The 16327-nt window shown below is 56.5% G+C and overlaps 1 protein-coding gene across 2 annotated transcripts in view; it reads right to left on the bottom strand.

Moving 5' to 3' along the window:
* The window catches only part of Tcp11l2 (t-complex 11, testis-specific-like 2), a 33097-nt gene that overhangs the window by 12283 nt on the left and 4487 nt on the right, over window positions 1–16327 (bottom strand). For both annotated transcript variants that reach the window (XM_005374618.2, XM_005374617.2), the window contains exons 2-6: window positions 8685–8880; window positions 7507–7642; window positions 5227–5347; window positions 3579–3799; window positions 2234–2370 (exon numbers count right to left, since the gene is read on the bottom strand). In XM_005374618.2, the coding sequence (XP_005374675.1) occupies window positions 2234–2370; window positions 3579–3799; window positions 5227–5347; window positions 7507–7642; window positions 8685–8850 (781 nt within the window). In that variant the 5' untranslated portion in view covers window positions 8851–8880. The remainder of the gene's footprint in view (window positions 1–2233; window positions 2371–3578; window positions 3800–5226; window positions 5348–7506; window positions 7643–8684; window positions 8881–16327) is intronic.

Raw genomic sequence — 16327 nt, 5'->3', positions numbered from 1 at the left:
CCATATAGAACTGGGGAATTAGCCAAGACTCCAATCCAAGCTTTTTTTTTTTTTTTTTTTTTTTTTGAGACAGGATCTCCCTCTGTAGTGCAGGTTGGTTTTTAAATGCACTATGTAGCCCAGGCTGAACTCAAACTCAGAGCAATCCTCCTGCCTCAGCCTCCCAAGTACTGGGATTACAGGCTTGCACCTCCATGCCCAGCTAAAGCTATCTTGATTCTAAATCAAGATGCACATGCACACAAACCCACCTCAGAGCCCCAGGAAACTGCTGCGGACAACACAGTTGCTACACTTGGGCTCCAGAGTCAGGGTCTATGCAGGGCTCCACACGTCTCGACCCCTCCCCCTAGCACTGGGTCTCAGGATCTGCATCACAGGAGGGCCCTGGGAAGGAAGCATCAGGCCCTGCCCGCCACAGCAGACACCTGTGCAGCTCGCCCTCTGCCAGCCGGGCCTTGCTTGGAGCAAGGCAGGAAAGGACAGACCGCACGGGCTTCGAGGCAGGGACGCGTCCCAGTTACCCAGGCTCCGCCACCTTGCGGCGGTCACCCAGCACAAGCACCCTCCCCTCCGTTTCCTCTTCGAGAACGCTGGCAACGGTGCCGACCTCACCACTGGCCTGAGGCCTGATGAAGTCAGCTTTCACTGGGAATACAGGGCTTGGCCAGCATCCGCTGTCCACGGCAGTCCTGGGAGAGGGGCGCCTCCAGCCCAGCCTGCGCCTCCACAGAGCCAAAGCCTCCCTGTCCAGTCGCTCTCAGAGGGGAGACAGGAGCCGGTTGCCGGTCCTCCCCGCTACCAAGCAGAGCAGCCTGCTGCTTCCCATGTGACCCTCGGGAGCTGCGCTCCACGCCTGCGCTGGCCACCGAGACAGGAGGCTCAGCCGTGGCCGTGGGGGCCCTGGACAGATCCCCTCGCTGGCTTAGACGCGGCTGATCGGCCCCGAGGCTGCCGCCCAGGGTGCTGATGCGCGGGTTGCAGCCTCCTGCCCGCTGAGCAACATCTGTCCGTTTCCTCAGCAGTAAGGGAAGTGCGTGAGCGAGCCCGGCGTGCAGAGTGCCTGGGACGGTGCAGCCCGGTGAGGTCCCGCCTCCTCTGCCCCGCCCTCCACGCTGCCTGCCGCCTGCCTGCGCATCCCCAGGTCCACAGGCAGCGCTCCCATCCCGGTCCAATCCGACACAGATACAGGTGACTCAACCCCACCACACCGCAGTTTCCTCACCCACACGAGGGGAGGGGGATAAATAACCACAGGTGTCACAGAGGGAGTCAGTTAATACGGTAAGGTGCTTAGAAGCGCCGACGGCTTCCGAGCGCCTGGCTCCGCGCACCGTGAACACACCGGGGACCTCCACCGCGCATGTGCGGTTCGCATTCTCCGCGGGAGCTCCTGTCTCTGATTCCTGGATAGCAACGCCACGCAACACCTCAAATATCCAAAACCGAACTCTTGACTCCGCATAATCCCCCAGCTCTCTTTCCCTCAGCCTCCCCGGATGACTAAAACGCGTAACCACTCAGCCCGGGCATCACCGCGATCCGATCCTCCCTCGCCCGACCTCCAGCACGTCTTGTTACCGCACCTTCGCAGCCACACCGGCCAGCGACGTAACCTCTTCGGCCGCGACCGCCCGGAGCAGCCAGCTCGTTTCTTGCCCAAGTAATGTCAAAACCACCCGACTGCCACCTCTGCTTTCCTCTTTGCCCTCACACAATCTCCTCCCTAAGCAGGCACCACAGCATGCTCCAAAACAGAAACGAGGGGTCCGCTCCCTGCTCAGGGCTCTCCAGTGGCCCCCACGATGCGTGGTATGAAAACGGCTCCCATGCAACTTCCTAACGAGGACTTCACGGCGCGCCCCATCTAGAAACACCCCACGCCCACGCCTTCCTGTCACTAACTGTCCCCTGGCAACACACCAGACACGCTCATGTGTGCGACCTGTCACCCACTAGCAGGTCTGCAACTTCCCTCTGTCCACGGCTGCGCCTGGAAGCCGCATCTGGAACACAAGTGCGCAATAAACAGCTCTTGAACGAACACAGAGGTAGGCGGCGCTCAGCGCAGTGCCCGGTATGGGTCAGACAACTGTATGCTCGTGACGTTGATTCCCGAAGGTAAAAGCTTGACAGGGAGGCCAAGATTCCTCAGTGACCCCAGGTAAAGCGTCCAAAGCCATGGTACATTTTCACCCAATTTCAGTATGAACGCACACTCTCTCGCACTCACCTGGAGTTTCCTCTAAAATCTCCTGGAACTTGGCTCTCTCATATTCTACCAACTGGCGCTGCGCAAGAGGCCGGAGACTCTGAATCATGAAATTGGCCATATCCATCATCATGAGGTCCAGCACGTGGAATATCTGTCTAAAAGGTTTAGAATCAAAACAGAGAAGTGAATACAAAGTCAAGCTGAAAAACTCATTACCTGTTATCCATGTGTTACAGGGTAGAAAAGACAAGACATTCCCAAAATGCTCTTGAAATTGTAGCTGTTACTCAGCAAGGTCGCTTTTTACCGAAGGCCGTACTGTGTGTTCCAGGTGTTTCCTCTGTTTACTGTGTGGGATACACACACCCTAGCCTATGCGTCTTTGGAGCCAGCATAACCCGACAGAAAAACACGCAGTGGCATCACCAACGGATCTTAGAGATGACAGAAGAAAAACTAGAAGGAAGCCCCTGAAATTTTAAGCAGCCTGAACATAGTGGATATGGCTTTTATTCCTGAAGAAATAAAAAAACATAAATAAATGAAACATAAATGAAAGAAGAGAGGATAAGGCAGGGAGGCCCAGCGGGAAAATATATCCTCAAAGTCAGGCAGCCCTGCGCGTGCGCCCAGCTGTGCAGAAGTCCCTCAGTGTCCTCGCGTTTGACAGAGGGGGACAGCGACCTCCTGCGAGAGGTGCATGGGCAGCCAGGGATAGAACCAAGGGAGCGTGCAGGGGTGGCCGCCTGCAGGGGGCGCTCACTCAGTGACCACGGGGAGCCCCACTGGTTGGGCACTGCAGGCAGCACCGAGAGACACAGAAGCAAGGCCTGCCATCTGCAGTGGGAGCAGGTCTCTGAGAAGCACAAAACCCTCTGCACAGACAGTGAAGGCACCTGAGGCTGTCAGCCAGCCCGAGCCACCAGGTGGGTCTCAGAGGGGGCGGGCAGGCAGGGAGGGGACGAAGGGGACACGCCGACTCCCCACAGGCACAGGTGTCACTGCTCTCTAACTTTTACTACTGACACCACCAACAGTCTTCTCTGTCTGAGCCACGCACACAGTCCATGACCAGCTCGCTCCCTGTTTATCTGGTTTTCTTCTAGGGTCAAGATTTCCTTTGAGAATTCTCTATTTCCCCTTGCCCACACTTCCTTCTGGTTTGTTTGGTTTTTGAAACAGGGTCTCGCTATATAGCTCAGGTTGACCTTGCCTCACTATGTAGCCCAGGCCACCCTCAAACTCACAGCGACCCTCCTGCCTCAGCCTCCTGAGTGCTGAGGTGTGTGTTACCACATTCTGCTCCACGTCCCTGTGAATGAATTCAGAGATGCCCCGGGCCAACACCAGCAGCACTGCTCACCTCAGCACCTCCACGATGCTGCCGGTTGCCTTCAGGCCCCGGATGTCGTTGTCCCGCACGGGTGCACACAGCCTGCCCATCATGCCGATGACGTAGGCGGCCAGGCCTTGGACGTCCACAGTGCCGTGCTCAGCCTGCTGCCTGATGAGGTCCGTGTCCAGCACCTCACAGATCTGGGTGCGGAGCCGGTTCCCACCGGGGGTGAGGAGAGAGAGAAGGATCTGCAGAGCGAAAGCAAGCCAAGCCGCAGCGTTGTTAGGGAGGCCAGGCGGTCCTGTTCCCGGATGCTTGTCTGGGTTCTAGTATTCCCTGTCCCTCGGCATAGGAAGACAGCCCGGCCTCCTGACCCAGGCGCGGCCGCGGGAAGTGCCAGCTGCCGAGGAGGCCGAGCTCCGTCAGAAGGTCCATCGAGCAGAACAAGGGCAAACTGCAGGTCACGGCCCGCAGGCCTCCTCACACAGCAAGGACACCCCACACAGCGCTGCGTGTGTTTTACGTATAGAACTTTATTTGTTACCACCTGAGCCACCCCTAACCCAAGTCCCCATCGCTACCAAGCTCGGTGGCCTTGGGCCCTGAGTTGGGGAACCTGGTTTCTTCACACAGAGTAAGGATAGCAGCAGGAACCGCCTCATAAGATGCGGGAGAGTGAACAGTTAGTGCGTGTGTGGCAGAGAGCTGGCGTCCTGTAAATGCCGGCTGAAACTGCAGCTGTCATCCTACGTGATTCTAGAAACCTTTTTTCCATCCTTTTTTTTTTTTTTTTTTTTTTGTTTTTTCAGTTTTTCTCCGATACCGGGAACCGAACTCACGACCTTGCGCTTGCCAGGCAGGCGCTTTTGCCGCTGAGCTAAATCCCCAGCCCCTATCCTTTTTTTTTTTTTTTTGAGACAGGGTCTCACTGTGTAGTTCAGACTGGCCTTGAACTCTCCAAGTAGCCCAAACTGACCTGGAGCTTGGGGCAATCGTCCTGCCTCAGCCTCAGCCTCAGCCTCCTGAGTGCTGGTATCGCAAGCCTGCGCCACCGTGCCCGGCTTGCGTATTTCATGAGTGTGTGTTGGTCATGCAGATTCTCAGGGTTCACACTGGCAGATTTGAACGTGCCCATAAGGTACTTCAATCCCCCCTCACCCAACACCCTCAGCTTTGCCTGTTCTGGGGGAGTCAGTGTGTGTAAACCGAGTCTTAGAGCGCAGGTTGCCGAGAATCCAGCACCTCTGTCTGTGCCCTAAGCACAGACCCAGCTCCACCCCCCGCTCTCCTGGGCCCCCATCACACCCAGAGGTGCAGGGAGGACCCTACTAGCTCGAGCTTGTGCTCAGCACCACAGGATGGGGACCTGGCTTGGAGGAGGGGACCTGAGACTGCATGGGGGCATCTGTGTCCCCCGGGAGGGCAGTGGGGGCAGAGCCGGTGGGAGGTGACGGGGTCACAGGGCAGGGTCACCCCCAGTGGGATCAGTGCCCTGTGGAAGAGCCCCAGCGGGCAGCAGCAGGCCCACCTCTCACGAGATCTGCACTGGGGAGCCCAACACGAGGCTGGCGGCCCCTGTTGTTAAGAAATACCCCCACCCCCACCCCCGCTTTGCAGTACCCCCGGCAGCTGCCCAGACACACCCGGACCCTGGCGCACACAGACGGCCACTTGCCTCTCTGATCTCCTCGAACAGCCTGATGGCGAGTTCGTACTTGGGGGGCTCGGCCTTCAGCTCTGCTTCCAGGACGTCCCAGAAGGCCTGGTGCATGATACTCTTCACTCGCCCGGCCAAGCTGCAGCAACGAGAAAAGCCACTTCAAACAAAGCCCCATCTTCCCTCTGCTCACCGTGGGAATCTCAGCAAATGCACACGAACAGAGGAAAGCCAGGGGTGGTGGTGCACACGGGGAGGCTGAGGCAGGAAGATCACAAGTGTCAGCCTGGACAACATAGCCACTTATTGAGACCCAAAATAAAATATAAAAGGGGCTGAAGATGTAGCTCAGCGTGAAAGCCCTGGGTTCAATCCCTAGTAACACAAAAACAAAACAAAACCGACCTAGAGGACAACCCCCCATCCTATTCCCAATTTTCTGGCTTATTTTCCTGCCCACTGTACTGTTTTTAACATAGCCAGCAGTACTGCGGTGAACTGTGGTAGAGACTTTTTCTCATGTGAAATTCTGCCCTGGGGGTCGCCCCTGGCCTTTGAAACGCTTCCTATAAAATGCTGCCCTGAGATCTCTGGCCAGCTGACTCCTCTCCCACACAGACCTGGAGGCTGGTTCTAGATTTCAGGGAGGAGAAGGCCCAGGCGCGCTTTCCTGGACACCAGAATTTCATGGCCAGAAATGGAGCAGAGTGACCCGGGGCGGCCTCTGAGCGCCAGCCAGCCTTGACATGTCATTCCATTGAGAGCCTCGCAGGGACAGCCCACGCTGCAGCGCTGCCGTGCTGCCTGGCTCCTGATGCCAAGGCCCTGGCATGAATGGGCGCACCCAGGTCTGCCCCTGATCCTTGCAGAGCGACACACTCCTCCGGGGCGGGGCTCCTCCTGCAGGTACCTGCCCGTGCGCCTGGCGTGGCGCTGGCACTGGAGATTTAAGGCATGCACCGCGGATGAATTATTGATACGGTAACTAAGGTTACCTCCTGCTTTTCCTTTTTTTTTTGTCATTTTTGTTAGGGGCCCATGTTCGCCTATATAATAACCATGTCCACGGTGGGGAGCTGGTGCACGGACAGAACTCATCTTAGTTCTCTGCTTCCTGCTCCCCCTCCCTTTCTCATCCTTTTCATTGGCAAAATTCCTTTTCCTTCTTAAAGCACTAGGGTACAGTGAGAGACGCAAAGGAGCTTTCTGAAGGGTGTGATTGAAGTTGCTTCTGGAACTGCACGCATGACATTTACTCAGAGACCTCAGACTCGAGTGTGTCTGCCGCTCACCCGCAGCAGTGACTGCAGACACTCCCCTTCCAACGGCCGAGCTGTCCTCGGCAACTCAGACCTGGGGCCCGAGGGACCGGGGAGAGGGTGCAGGGCTTTTCTAGCTGCCAACTGCTCTCCAGAGCCGTCCCGGAGGGTAGGGCAGGACCTCCCCACCAGACCATTTCTGAGCATCCCTACGGGTGTCACAAGTGACAAGCTGTGCTTCGTTCCCAAGATGCTATCTGCTAAAAGATGAGTCAGCTGTATTTTAACAAGGAAAAACTTGGCCATTGTGGGGACAGGAAATCAAAAGATGATTTGCAACCTGCGGCTTTGGAATCTAAAGTCCAGGCACCACCACACCGTCTTTCCCTTACTTCAAAAAGTGCTAATTTTAACTTTAAAATTTCATTTTCTGTCAGTACATAAACGCGCATGGCACCTGCAGTACATGCTGGCTCCTGGTTTAGGTGCCAGGGACACTGTAGTAAACGGAGTTTCTGCCAAGGTGGCAAAGAGCTGCGTGGAGGGCAGAGCCGCACCTGGAAGGGGCCAGGCCTGCCTCAGCCTCTGCGGAAGCCTCGGGAGCAGAGTCCAAGGGAGAAGCAGGAGGCCTGGAGGCTGGGGAAACTGCGTGAGGGGCGTAACTCCCAGGCCGCTCCAAGGTCTGAGCAGCCGGACAGGGACAGGAAGACCTGCGGCAGCTGGGGAAGCGGGGCCTTCGTAACTGTTATGAGCAACATCCCCAGGGAAGCATGACCTACAGTTTGGACTCTTTTGTTTGCGTTTTCTTGACACAGGTTCTCACTATGTAGTCCAGGCTGGCCTGGAACTCATGGTGATCCTCCTGCCTCAGCCTCCTGAGTGCCAGGATCACAGGTGTGCATTACATTGCCTGGCTTCACCTATGGCCATTACACAAAAACTTGCAGGAATCAGTACAAACCAATGAATACACAAGCGTGCACACACAGAACACACACAGTTTCCGGCGCCATCCGCACATCGAAGGCTGGCAGGTTACCTGTGCTCCGGGAGGTCCTCTTTCATCAGCTGGAATTTCTCATTGACGGCGATCTCGTGGACCAGGGCCATGTTGGACAAGTTCCTGGCTGCAGCCATGACTTCATCAAAGGTCACGACCCTGGGCGGGCTCGATGCTGAGAGACAAACCAAAGTCAGCTTGTGCCGCGGGGAGAAGACATCGTCCACAGTGGCTCCCGACACAGGCACGGGCTCAGCTGAGGGCTGCACGGCTATCAGGGCTCCACACCGCACGGGCGGCACCCCACCCACTCACACACTCACTCACGCAAGAAGGGGTGCAGACAGGTAAGCACTCCTCCCACAGCTCCCGCTGCCAACCTGACAATAAGTCCCCAAATACTGGCAGGACAACCTCGTTCCTCCAGGCCTGCAACTTACTTGCACAAACTCAATCACCTTATTTTTCAGTATCCACTGATACTTGCGTGCATTAATAAGGGAAACTAAGACTATTTTTATTCTGCAATTCAGAATTCTCACTAAGTACACTCACTATGGAACAACCAACTTTTATATTTTTTATTTACTTATTTGCCTTCTTTGAGACAGGGTCTCGCTATGCAGTTCAGGCTGGCCTTGAGCTTACTTGGTAGCCCAGGCTGATCTTGAACTCACAACGATCCTCCTGCCTCAGCCTCCTGAGTGCTGGGATTATAGGTGTGCATCCCCAGTGCTTTGAAAAAGAAAGAAGTGAAGAGAAGATGACAGGGGAGGGAAGGAGCTGGGGAGAAGAGAGGGGAAGCTTCCCCCTCGCCTGCAGCCCTCCTCAGCTCTGTCTCACAACCTTGTGTCCTGTTGAAATCCTCTCTGGGCCCCTGATGAGTGATTTCCACAGCAGGGTTTGAGATTAGCAAGAAACCCTTTAGATTATTTCACTTCCTGCCCGACCCTTCCGGGATGGCAGTTTCCTTCAAGCGTATCCGAAAGAAAAAAAAAAAAAAGCACAGAAAACGAACTTGCATTTATCCTAAGTGCCCACGGAGGAGCAGCTCCCCTCCGTCTGGGGAGAAAGGCAGGCGGGCTGGGCGCCTGCTTCGTGGTGGGAGGGAAGGTGCCAGCCACACAGTACGTCCGGCTCTGCCTGAGCCCGGCTGAGCCTCCACCCACCCAGCTCGCCCTGCAGGGGCCCCGCTGCCCACCCGGTACCCGGCTCACAGGCAGGAGAGCTGGACTTGCTGGAGGAGTCGCTGGCGAGGCTCTGCCCCGAGCACTCGCAGTCGCTGAGCGAAGCCAGGCTCTCGGAGCAGCGTGGGGAGTCCAAGTCCTCCGGGTCGCTCGGCCGGTCCTCCGCCGCGTGCTGCTTCTCACCGTGCAGTGGCATGGCGCGGCCAAGCGTGGACGGAGGCGGCTCCTGCGCACACAGCAGACCTGCGTCAATGTCCTGGGCCCTCTGCCAGCGCCACGACGCCTTCTCCACTGCGGGCAGCACCTCGCAAGTGTGGCGGTGCTGGGAAGGCCCCCAGGGAGAAGGCCACCCGGTCCTCCCTCCAGCACCCTGGACAGGCCAGCGGGAGGCGATCCAAACGCCTCCAGTAAAGGCATCCTGCGGCCACGGTGGGCGGGCTCGGGTCACCCAGGTGTAAGTGCGGAGAAGCCACAAAAGATCCCTGGGGAAAACACGCAGGACGTGCACACACCCATCCAGGGTCGCGCCAGCCCAGAGAGGTGACGGAGCGGGCTCCAGACTTCACCTGCTCTCTGCCTGAGCGCCCACTGGTCACCTTGCTCAGCCAGGAAGCTGCACAGAAAGCCTGGCCGAGGGGTCCTCGCCTCAGTAGAGGCCTCGGCACCAGCACTCGAACGGCAGCCATCACACTGCTCTACTGCCATGTTTTAGAGAAAAAGTTCGAAGTCCACCTTTTTATGCCCCGCTGGGGAAAAATCTCTGGCCCAGAAATGTCTGCTGCTTCTTCCCCTACGCAGCCCCAGGAGCGGCGTCGGGTGAGGCCTGGGACCGACCACAGCCGCACTTCGACACCGCGGGCCTGACCCCCAGGGGACACAGAGGCAGGGCCGGGGGTTCAGGGGCCACAGAGTCGCGTCAAGTTCCGCTCCCAGGACATCCGATCGCCTCCCAGGGAGGAGTCGGCCACGACACAACCCAGTAAGACCGTGGGCACGGAGAGCCCAGGCCGAGCCCAGGACACCACGCAGGCCCTCGGCGAGGTCGTCCTTGCAGGGGTGAAGAGGGAAGGTAAGGCCCAGGACAAAGGCATCCTGAGTCCTCAGTGACAACAGCCAGCAGAGTTCGCTGTGCCCCTCTAACCCCGCAGCACCCACACGGCGGGACGGCGCACTCGCACAGCTGCGGCTCGAGAAGCCACTACTGCCCTACAGCCCTGGAGCCCCCTGCGGCTCCCTGGGTGATTCTGCAAGTGCACCAGGCTGGTAGCAGCAGCAGCGAGCACAGGCTCAGAGTCAGGGTCAGGGTCAGGGTCAGGGTCAGGGTCGGGTCAGGGACAGGGTCAGGGTCAGGGATAGGGACAGGGACAGGGTCAGGGTCAGGGTCAGGGATAGGGACAGGGACAGGGTCAGGGACAGGGTCAGGTCAGGGTCAGGGTCAGGGTCAGGGACAGGGATAGGGACAGGGACAGGGTCAGGGTCAGGGTCAGGGTCAGGGACAGGGACAGGGACAGGGTCAGGGTCAGGGTCAGGGTCGGGTCAGGGTCAGGGATAGGGACAGGGACAGGGACAGGGTCAGGGACAGGGTCAGGGACAGGGACAGGGTCAGGGACAGGGACAGGGACAGGGTCAGGGACAGGGACAGGCACAGGGACAGCACAGGTCTGGACAGGCCACTGGCGCTGCGTGCACTGGTGCCAGGGGATGAGGAAGGGGAGCTGAAGTGCTTCTAGGACAGCAGTGTGGAAAGGAGAGGACGGCAGAACCATGGGCGGGTCCGGCTTCATGGAGAGGAGCAGGCCTCCTCTCCTTCCTGCTTTTACCCTGCGCCCGCAGGCCACCGCGCCCGACTGCCTCCTATCCTGGTGTAGAAAATCCCTGGCTGAGCCGGGAGTGGTGGCGCACGCCTGTAATCCCAGAACTCGGGAGGCTGAGGCAGGAGATCATTGTGAGTTCAAAACCAGCGTGGGCTACAAAGTGACAAGGCCAGCCTGAACTGCACAGCGAGACCCTGTGTCCAAAAAAAAAGACAAACACAAAATAAAACAAAGAGACAGGGCTTCGGTAACCCTTTTACTGCCACCAACCCGACCGGCCTGCCCGCCCAGCCTGCAATCTCTTTCTTTGCCAACATTTTAGTTCACATTAAGGCAGTTCTTTGGGTTTTTTTTTGTTTATTTTTTTGGTACCAGCAATCGAACTCAGGACCTTGACTTGCCAAGCAAGTGCTAATGCCACTGAGCTATAGCTCCGGCCCTTGTTTTTGTTGTGAGGCAGGGTCTCACTATGTAGTTGAGGGTTGGCCTTGAACGTGCAGTGAGATCCTCCTGCCTCAGCCTCCTGGGCCTGGGATGAGATTTCCACCACTACACCCAGCGAGGCAGTTCTTGAAAACGCTGCCTCCTCCAGGAAGCTCCCCCTATCCTGCCAGCACTCACGGCCCCTCCCAGCACATCTCCTGCACCTCCACAGCACCTCCTCCAGACACTGGTTGCTTCCCATCTCCTTGCAAGGAAGACATGGCGTCTTCCGCCGCCCATGCCGGGTGTGCAACAATCCTCCATTCAGTGTCAGCTGAGCCATAGCACTGGCCACACTGACACCACCATGCATGCACACGCCTGCTCCCCTCAAAGTCCCAGCCTTGGGGCCAAGGATCCCGACAGTTTAGATTTAAAACTCAAAATACCTGAGGGCTTGTCAGTCTTGTTTGAGAATGGGGGACTGTTGTTTTTGTTGTCCTTTTTTTTTTTGAGATAGAGTCTTACTACATAGCCGGGCTTGAACTCACTGTGTAGCCCAGGCTGGCCTCTAACTCATGATCCTCCTGCCTCAGCCTCCTGAGTGCTAGGATTAGAGGTGTGCACCAACACACTTGGTTTATTTGAATAATTTAACACATTCCTTGGCTTGAACCATCAGTGGTACATGCACGACTGTTTCATGCCACCTGATGGGACACACGTGACATACGAATTAAGACCCCCATCATGAACATGCTAACGATTATTTCCGTGTTATTTTTTTTGGTCATTCCCATCATGTAGCAACTGTGCTGATGTCCTCTGCATTTTCTCCACTTCAGCTTTGTCAGACGAGCAGGGTCTTTGGTTGTTTTTCCAAACAGAAGTGAATAAGCACTTTCATCTGCAGGCTGTGTGCACTAGGTTACTATTACAATCACCCGTCTCAGTTTCCTCCAGCCTGACCACGCCTGGGCAGCTGTGTTTAACATGGCAGCCATGTGCAAAGATTTAAAAACCAAAAAGCTCTAGGTTAGGAGGCAGGAGTCCAGGGCTTGGGCTTGGCCGGCCGCCATATGGCTGTGCGACCGACTGCTCCCCACGCCCCACCCCTCCAGACGCTGAGAGGGCCGGGCCAGGCTGATGGCTCCTTTGAGCCAGGAACCGCAGCCCTGCTCCAAGTGGGAATTCCAGGAGCATCACCAGAACGCTGCTTCCCTCCGACAAATCGCTGGAGCAGAGGCCTGGCTGCGGGCTGCAGCGGAGAGCTCACAGCTTCCCAGTATGCAGAGCCTCCTGTTTGGACGGGAGAAGCCGCCACGCTACAAGCGGGCCTGTGTGTCCAAACCCTCTATTAGAAAGCACCAAGTCAGTAGTGTCTGACTCACAAGGCCAAGGTGGGGGTGAGATTTCACTTGGGGGAGAGAGGGGGAGAGAGAGGAACAGAGAGAGACAGCGAGACAGAGAGACAGAGAGAGAGACAGACAGAGAGAGAGAGAGACAGACAGAGACTGGGACAGTGTCCACACAGAAACCAGGGCACAGATGTCTGCTTGTACTATCTGCTTGTCTGTTAACATGAACACTCCGGAGGGAAGATCAGTTTCCTCCGGGGATAATTAAAGCGTGATCCCCTACAGATAAATGAGGCTGGGTCTCAACCCAGGATGGAACTCACGCCCTTGTCTGAAATGGAAAACCGCACAGCGATGGCCCGTCTGAGTGCCTGAGTGCGAGTGGCCTTCCGCAAGGCCCTGCAATCTGCTCTTCCCCGTTTTGGGTTCTCACGTAAGTCACCTGGGCACAAACTGGGCTCTGAAGGCCTTCAGGGCAATTAGATACTGTTCTTTGGATTCTCTCTTAGATTGCGGATAATTGAACCAGGCTGGTTTTTTAGAGACGTAATACTTCTCCAGTTAGGTTAGATCTACCTAGCCACCAGTGCAGCTCACCAGGAAACCACACACCCTCCCAGGGTCATCTCCGCTCATCCTACCTGGAAGATTCGCTCACTGGCAAGAGCAAAGTCGAAGGTAAAGACTGTGGATGACGCAGAGAAGTCTGCAGCAATCCAGAGGGCCTCCACTCAAAGGAAATCAAGTATGTCACCTCTGCTTTTGTATTGTCTTGTTCCACCCGTTTTACAGCAATAAATGCTATTACATCATCGCTCCTGAAGCCAGTACTGGGGGGACTGCACCACGCACTGGGGGATACGCGCGTGAGCGAATGAACGTGGTGTGACGACTGACGTTCTAGAGAGAAGGAATAGACTCCCAGACCCGAGGACCCGCCCTGTGTCCACCACAGCTGGGGCCAGCTTGGGTTTTAACGTGCTTGTGACCCCTCAGCCTCTGCCTGGCCTGGCTGCCTTCTCCCCTTTGCCCAGCACGCTCTCTGCAACAGCGCAGCCCTGACGAGGACCGTGAATATGCGCCCACAGTCACAGGCACGGGCCCAGCAGCGACCACACTGGCTCTCGGGACGCGGCATGCTTGACCTCGGCTCCTGGTGCTGACGGACGGACCTGCGGAAACACCCTCTGAAAGACGGGGACAACACCAGGATCTATGCAGCAGGACCGCTGTGCAGGTGAAGGGAATGTTCCTAGCACGGCTGGTGAGCCTATGGCTCGGGTGCTCCAGGCCGTGTTTGTGACCACAGCAGGCACTGAAAGGTTCAGCATCGCTGGTACGGCTCGACGTAAGCTCCTAGGACACGCTCGCCCTGTGTCAGCTACGATTTCATTCTGATTGAAAGGAGTCAGATGGTGCACGTGGTGGTGCACGGCTGTCATTTCAGCACTTGGGAGGCTGAGGCAGGAGGATCCCTGTGAGTTCGAGGCCAGCCTGAACTACAGAGTGAGACCCTGTCTCAGAAACAAAACAAAGCAGTTATCAATACCAAAATGCCAGTGCCACAAAAAAAAAAAAAAAAAAATTAAGGGCTGAGGGCACGTGCTATGTCTGACAGAGCATTTTGCAAACTTAATCCCCAGTGTAACAGTCTCAGAGAGTGGTGTTGAAGGGAGGTGCTTGGGCGAAGGTTGGGAGACCCCTCATATGCTCTCTCACCCCTACGAGGCCTTCTGTCAGGCTGAGGCTGGTCGAAGATCTTGGGCCCCCAGCTTCAGAACCTCGAGGCAAAGAGATTCCTGTGAATTACAAATCACTCAGTTTGTTGTACTCTGCTATAGCAGCACAAGATGCACTGAGACCGAAGTCCTACCAGAGGCCAGGCTGCCGCTGTAACGAACACGTCAAGGTGGGAAAGCAGCTTTGGAACCGGGAAGGAGCGAGCAGAGCCCGGAGAAGGCCTAGAAAAAGCCTGGGCCGCCACAAATGGAGCTGGAAGGGTGATTCTGACGAGGGCTCGGAAAAAGGCACGAGGTCCTAGATCTTAGGGTGACCTGAGTGGTTACGGCGGGAGTGTTGGTACGAATGTGGACAGTTAGGCAAATTCTGATGAAATCTCAGGTGGAAACTAGAAATGCAGTGAAGGCCATCATGTCCCAAGGGGTCAAAGCACTTGGCTGAACTGTGTACACGGCCAGGCCGGAAAAGACGGCAGAGCTGGGGAGCCGTGACCCAGGCTATCCCGGGGAAGACCTTGCTAAGCCAAGTACCGAAGGAGCCACGTGGCTACTCTGAACCACACACAGCCAGGCGTGAGAGCAGAGAGACGGCTTAGAGACAATGGTCACCAGAGAGAAGCCGAGTGGGAAGGTCTGAATGTGGCACCGCTTGGCTGCGTGAAGAGTGAGCAGACATCGCAAAGGGTGAACGCAGAGCCTGACTGACTAAGGCCGGTTCACGGACGAGACGGCCATGGCGAGAAGGGAGCCAGGAGCCTCTCACCAGGACAACGGCAAAGGACCCCAAAGACATGGCTGACATCGTCAAGGCTGCCCCCGTCGCAGGCCCCGGCAGGACCCAAAGGAAGGGGTCCCCAGTGGTGTCCCCAGCAAGTCAGCATTTGCTGCCTGGCATCTGCTCCCTGAAATCTGGCCAGCACCCTTGGCTGTCCCAGCTGGGGGTCAAGTGGGTCCGGGTGTGGCTTGAGCTGCCGATGTCTGTAGGATGCAAGCTGGAACCCCTGGCCGTGTCCACGCCTTGCTAGTTCTGCAGCCACACAGGATGCAGACCGCAGCAGCCTAGACCTGAAGTCTGCCTAGAATTCACCCGGACTCCCAAGGACGCAGTGCGACACCTGCAGCTGGCGCGCAGCCTCTCCAAGGATCCTCCTGGGGTGAGGTCCAGGGAGGCAGTGAGACCACAGGAGGGAAAGTTACCAGCAGGGCCTCCAGCCTCTGGGCTGTGGGGACCCAAACACACCCTGCGGTGCCCAGAGTCATGGGAGATTGTTTTGAAGCTTTCGGATTTGACGTTGTTTCCCCTGTAGGGTTCTGGCATCAGCTACCCCTCTGGTCCTTCTTATCTCTCCCTCGATGAAGGTGAAGGTCTGTCCTGCGCCCGTCCTAGCGCTGCATTTTGGAAGTAGATACCTTACTTTGATTTCGCAGCTGGAGGACACGGAACTCAGGACGAATCCTGTCGAGTCTTGCCCAGACCTGACTGAGATGAAACTGTAGACTTCTGGGGTTGGTGATGGAAGAGTTCAGGCTTTGGAGCTCTCGGGTAGAATGAATGTATTTTGCAAGGGAGAAGGATATGCACTTGGGGTTGGGTGGGGTTGGTGCTACGGCTTGAATGTAGCCTGGGTTAGAAACTAGATCCTCAACCCACCAGCGGGGGAGGGTGGGTCCTCAAGGGGCCGTGCGTAGGTCACAGGGAGCCCCTCAAAGACACGGAGCAACGCCAAGGATCCATGAAGCTGAGGGTCCAGCCCTGTGGTGCTTCCTGTCCTGATAGGACACAGCAAGAAAGTCTTCGCCAGGTGTTGGCCCCCTGAGGTCAGATGTCTCAGCCTCCAAACCAGGAGCTAAATGAATGGTGTTTCTTGTAAATGGCCCAGAATGTGTTTTCTGTCAGAGTGACACAGAATGAACTAAGACAACAATGGAGTGCAGCAGGGGATTCCAGACGGGACCCCGACTGGATAAAACCGGTGTCCAGGGGATGTCACTGCCCACACCAGGGTCCACCATGCTTGACTCTACTGTCTGTTCTGAAGCTGGCGACATCGAACTGACAAATGTACTCTAGGCGAGCACTTAGGAATGAAGGGCCAGGATGTGTGCGGCTTTGTTTCAAATGAGAGAGAAGGGAAGACAACAAAGCAGGCGGAGGAAAATGTTAGCGGGGGAATCTGGGTCATGGGTGGACGGCCGCGCTCTTAGTATTTGCCTGCTGCCTTTTTCTGTAAGTTAGAACAGATTTGAGTTCTATAGGGGGGGAAATCGCACTGGGCCTTTACACTGGACTACATCCTCAGACTGTTTTTTGTCTTTTTTTTTTTTTTTTTTTTTTTTTT

The sequence above is a fragment of the Chinchilla lanigera genome, unplaced genomic scaffold, assembly GCF_000276665.1.
Source record: "Chinchilla lanigera isolate Chin_1 unplaced genomic scaffold, ChiLan1.0 scaffold00004, whole genome shotgun sequence".
NCBI classification, from domain to species: domain Eukaryota; kingdom Metazoa; phylum Chordata; class Mammalia; order Rodentia; family Chinchillidae; genus Chinchilla; species Chinchilla lanigera.
The sequence above is the reverse complement of the archived record's forward strand: the minus strand, read 5'-3'. Positions and strand labels throughout refer to the sequence as shown.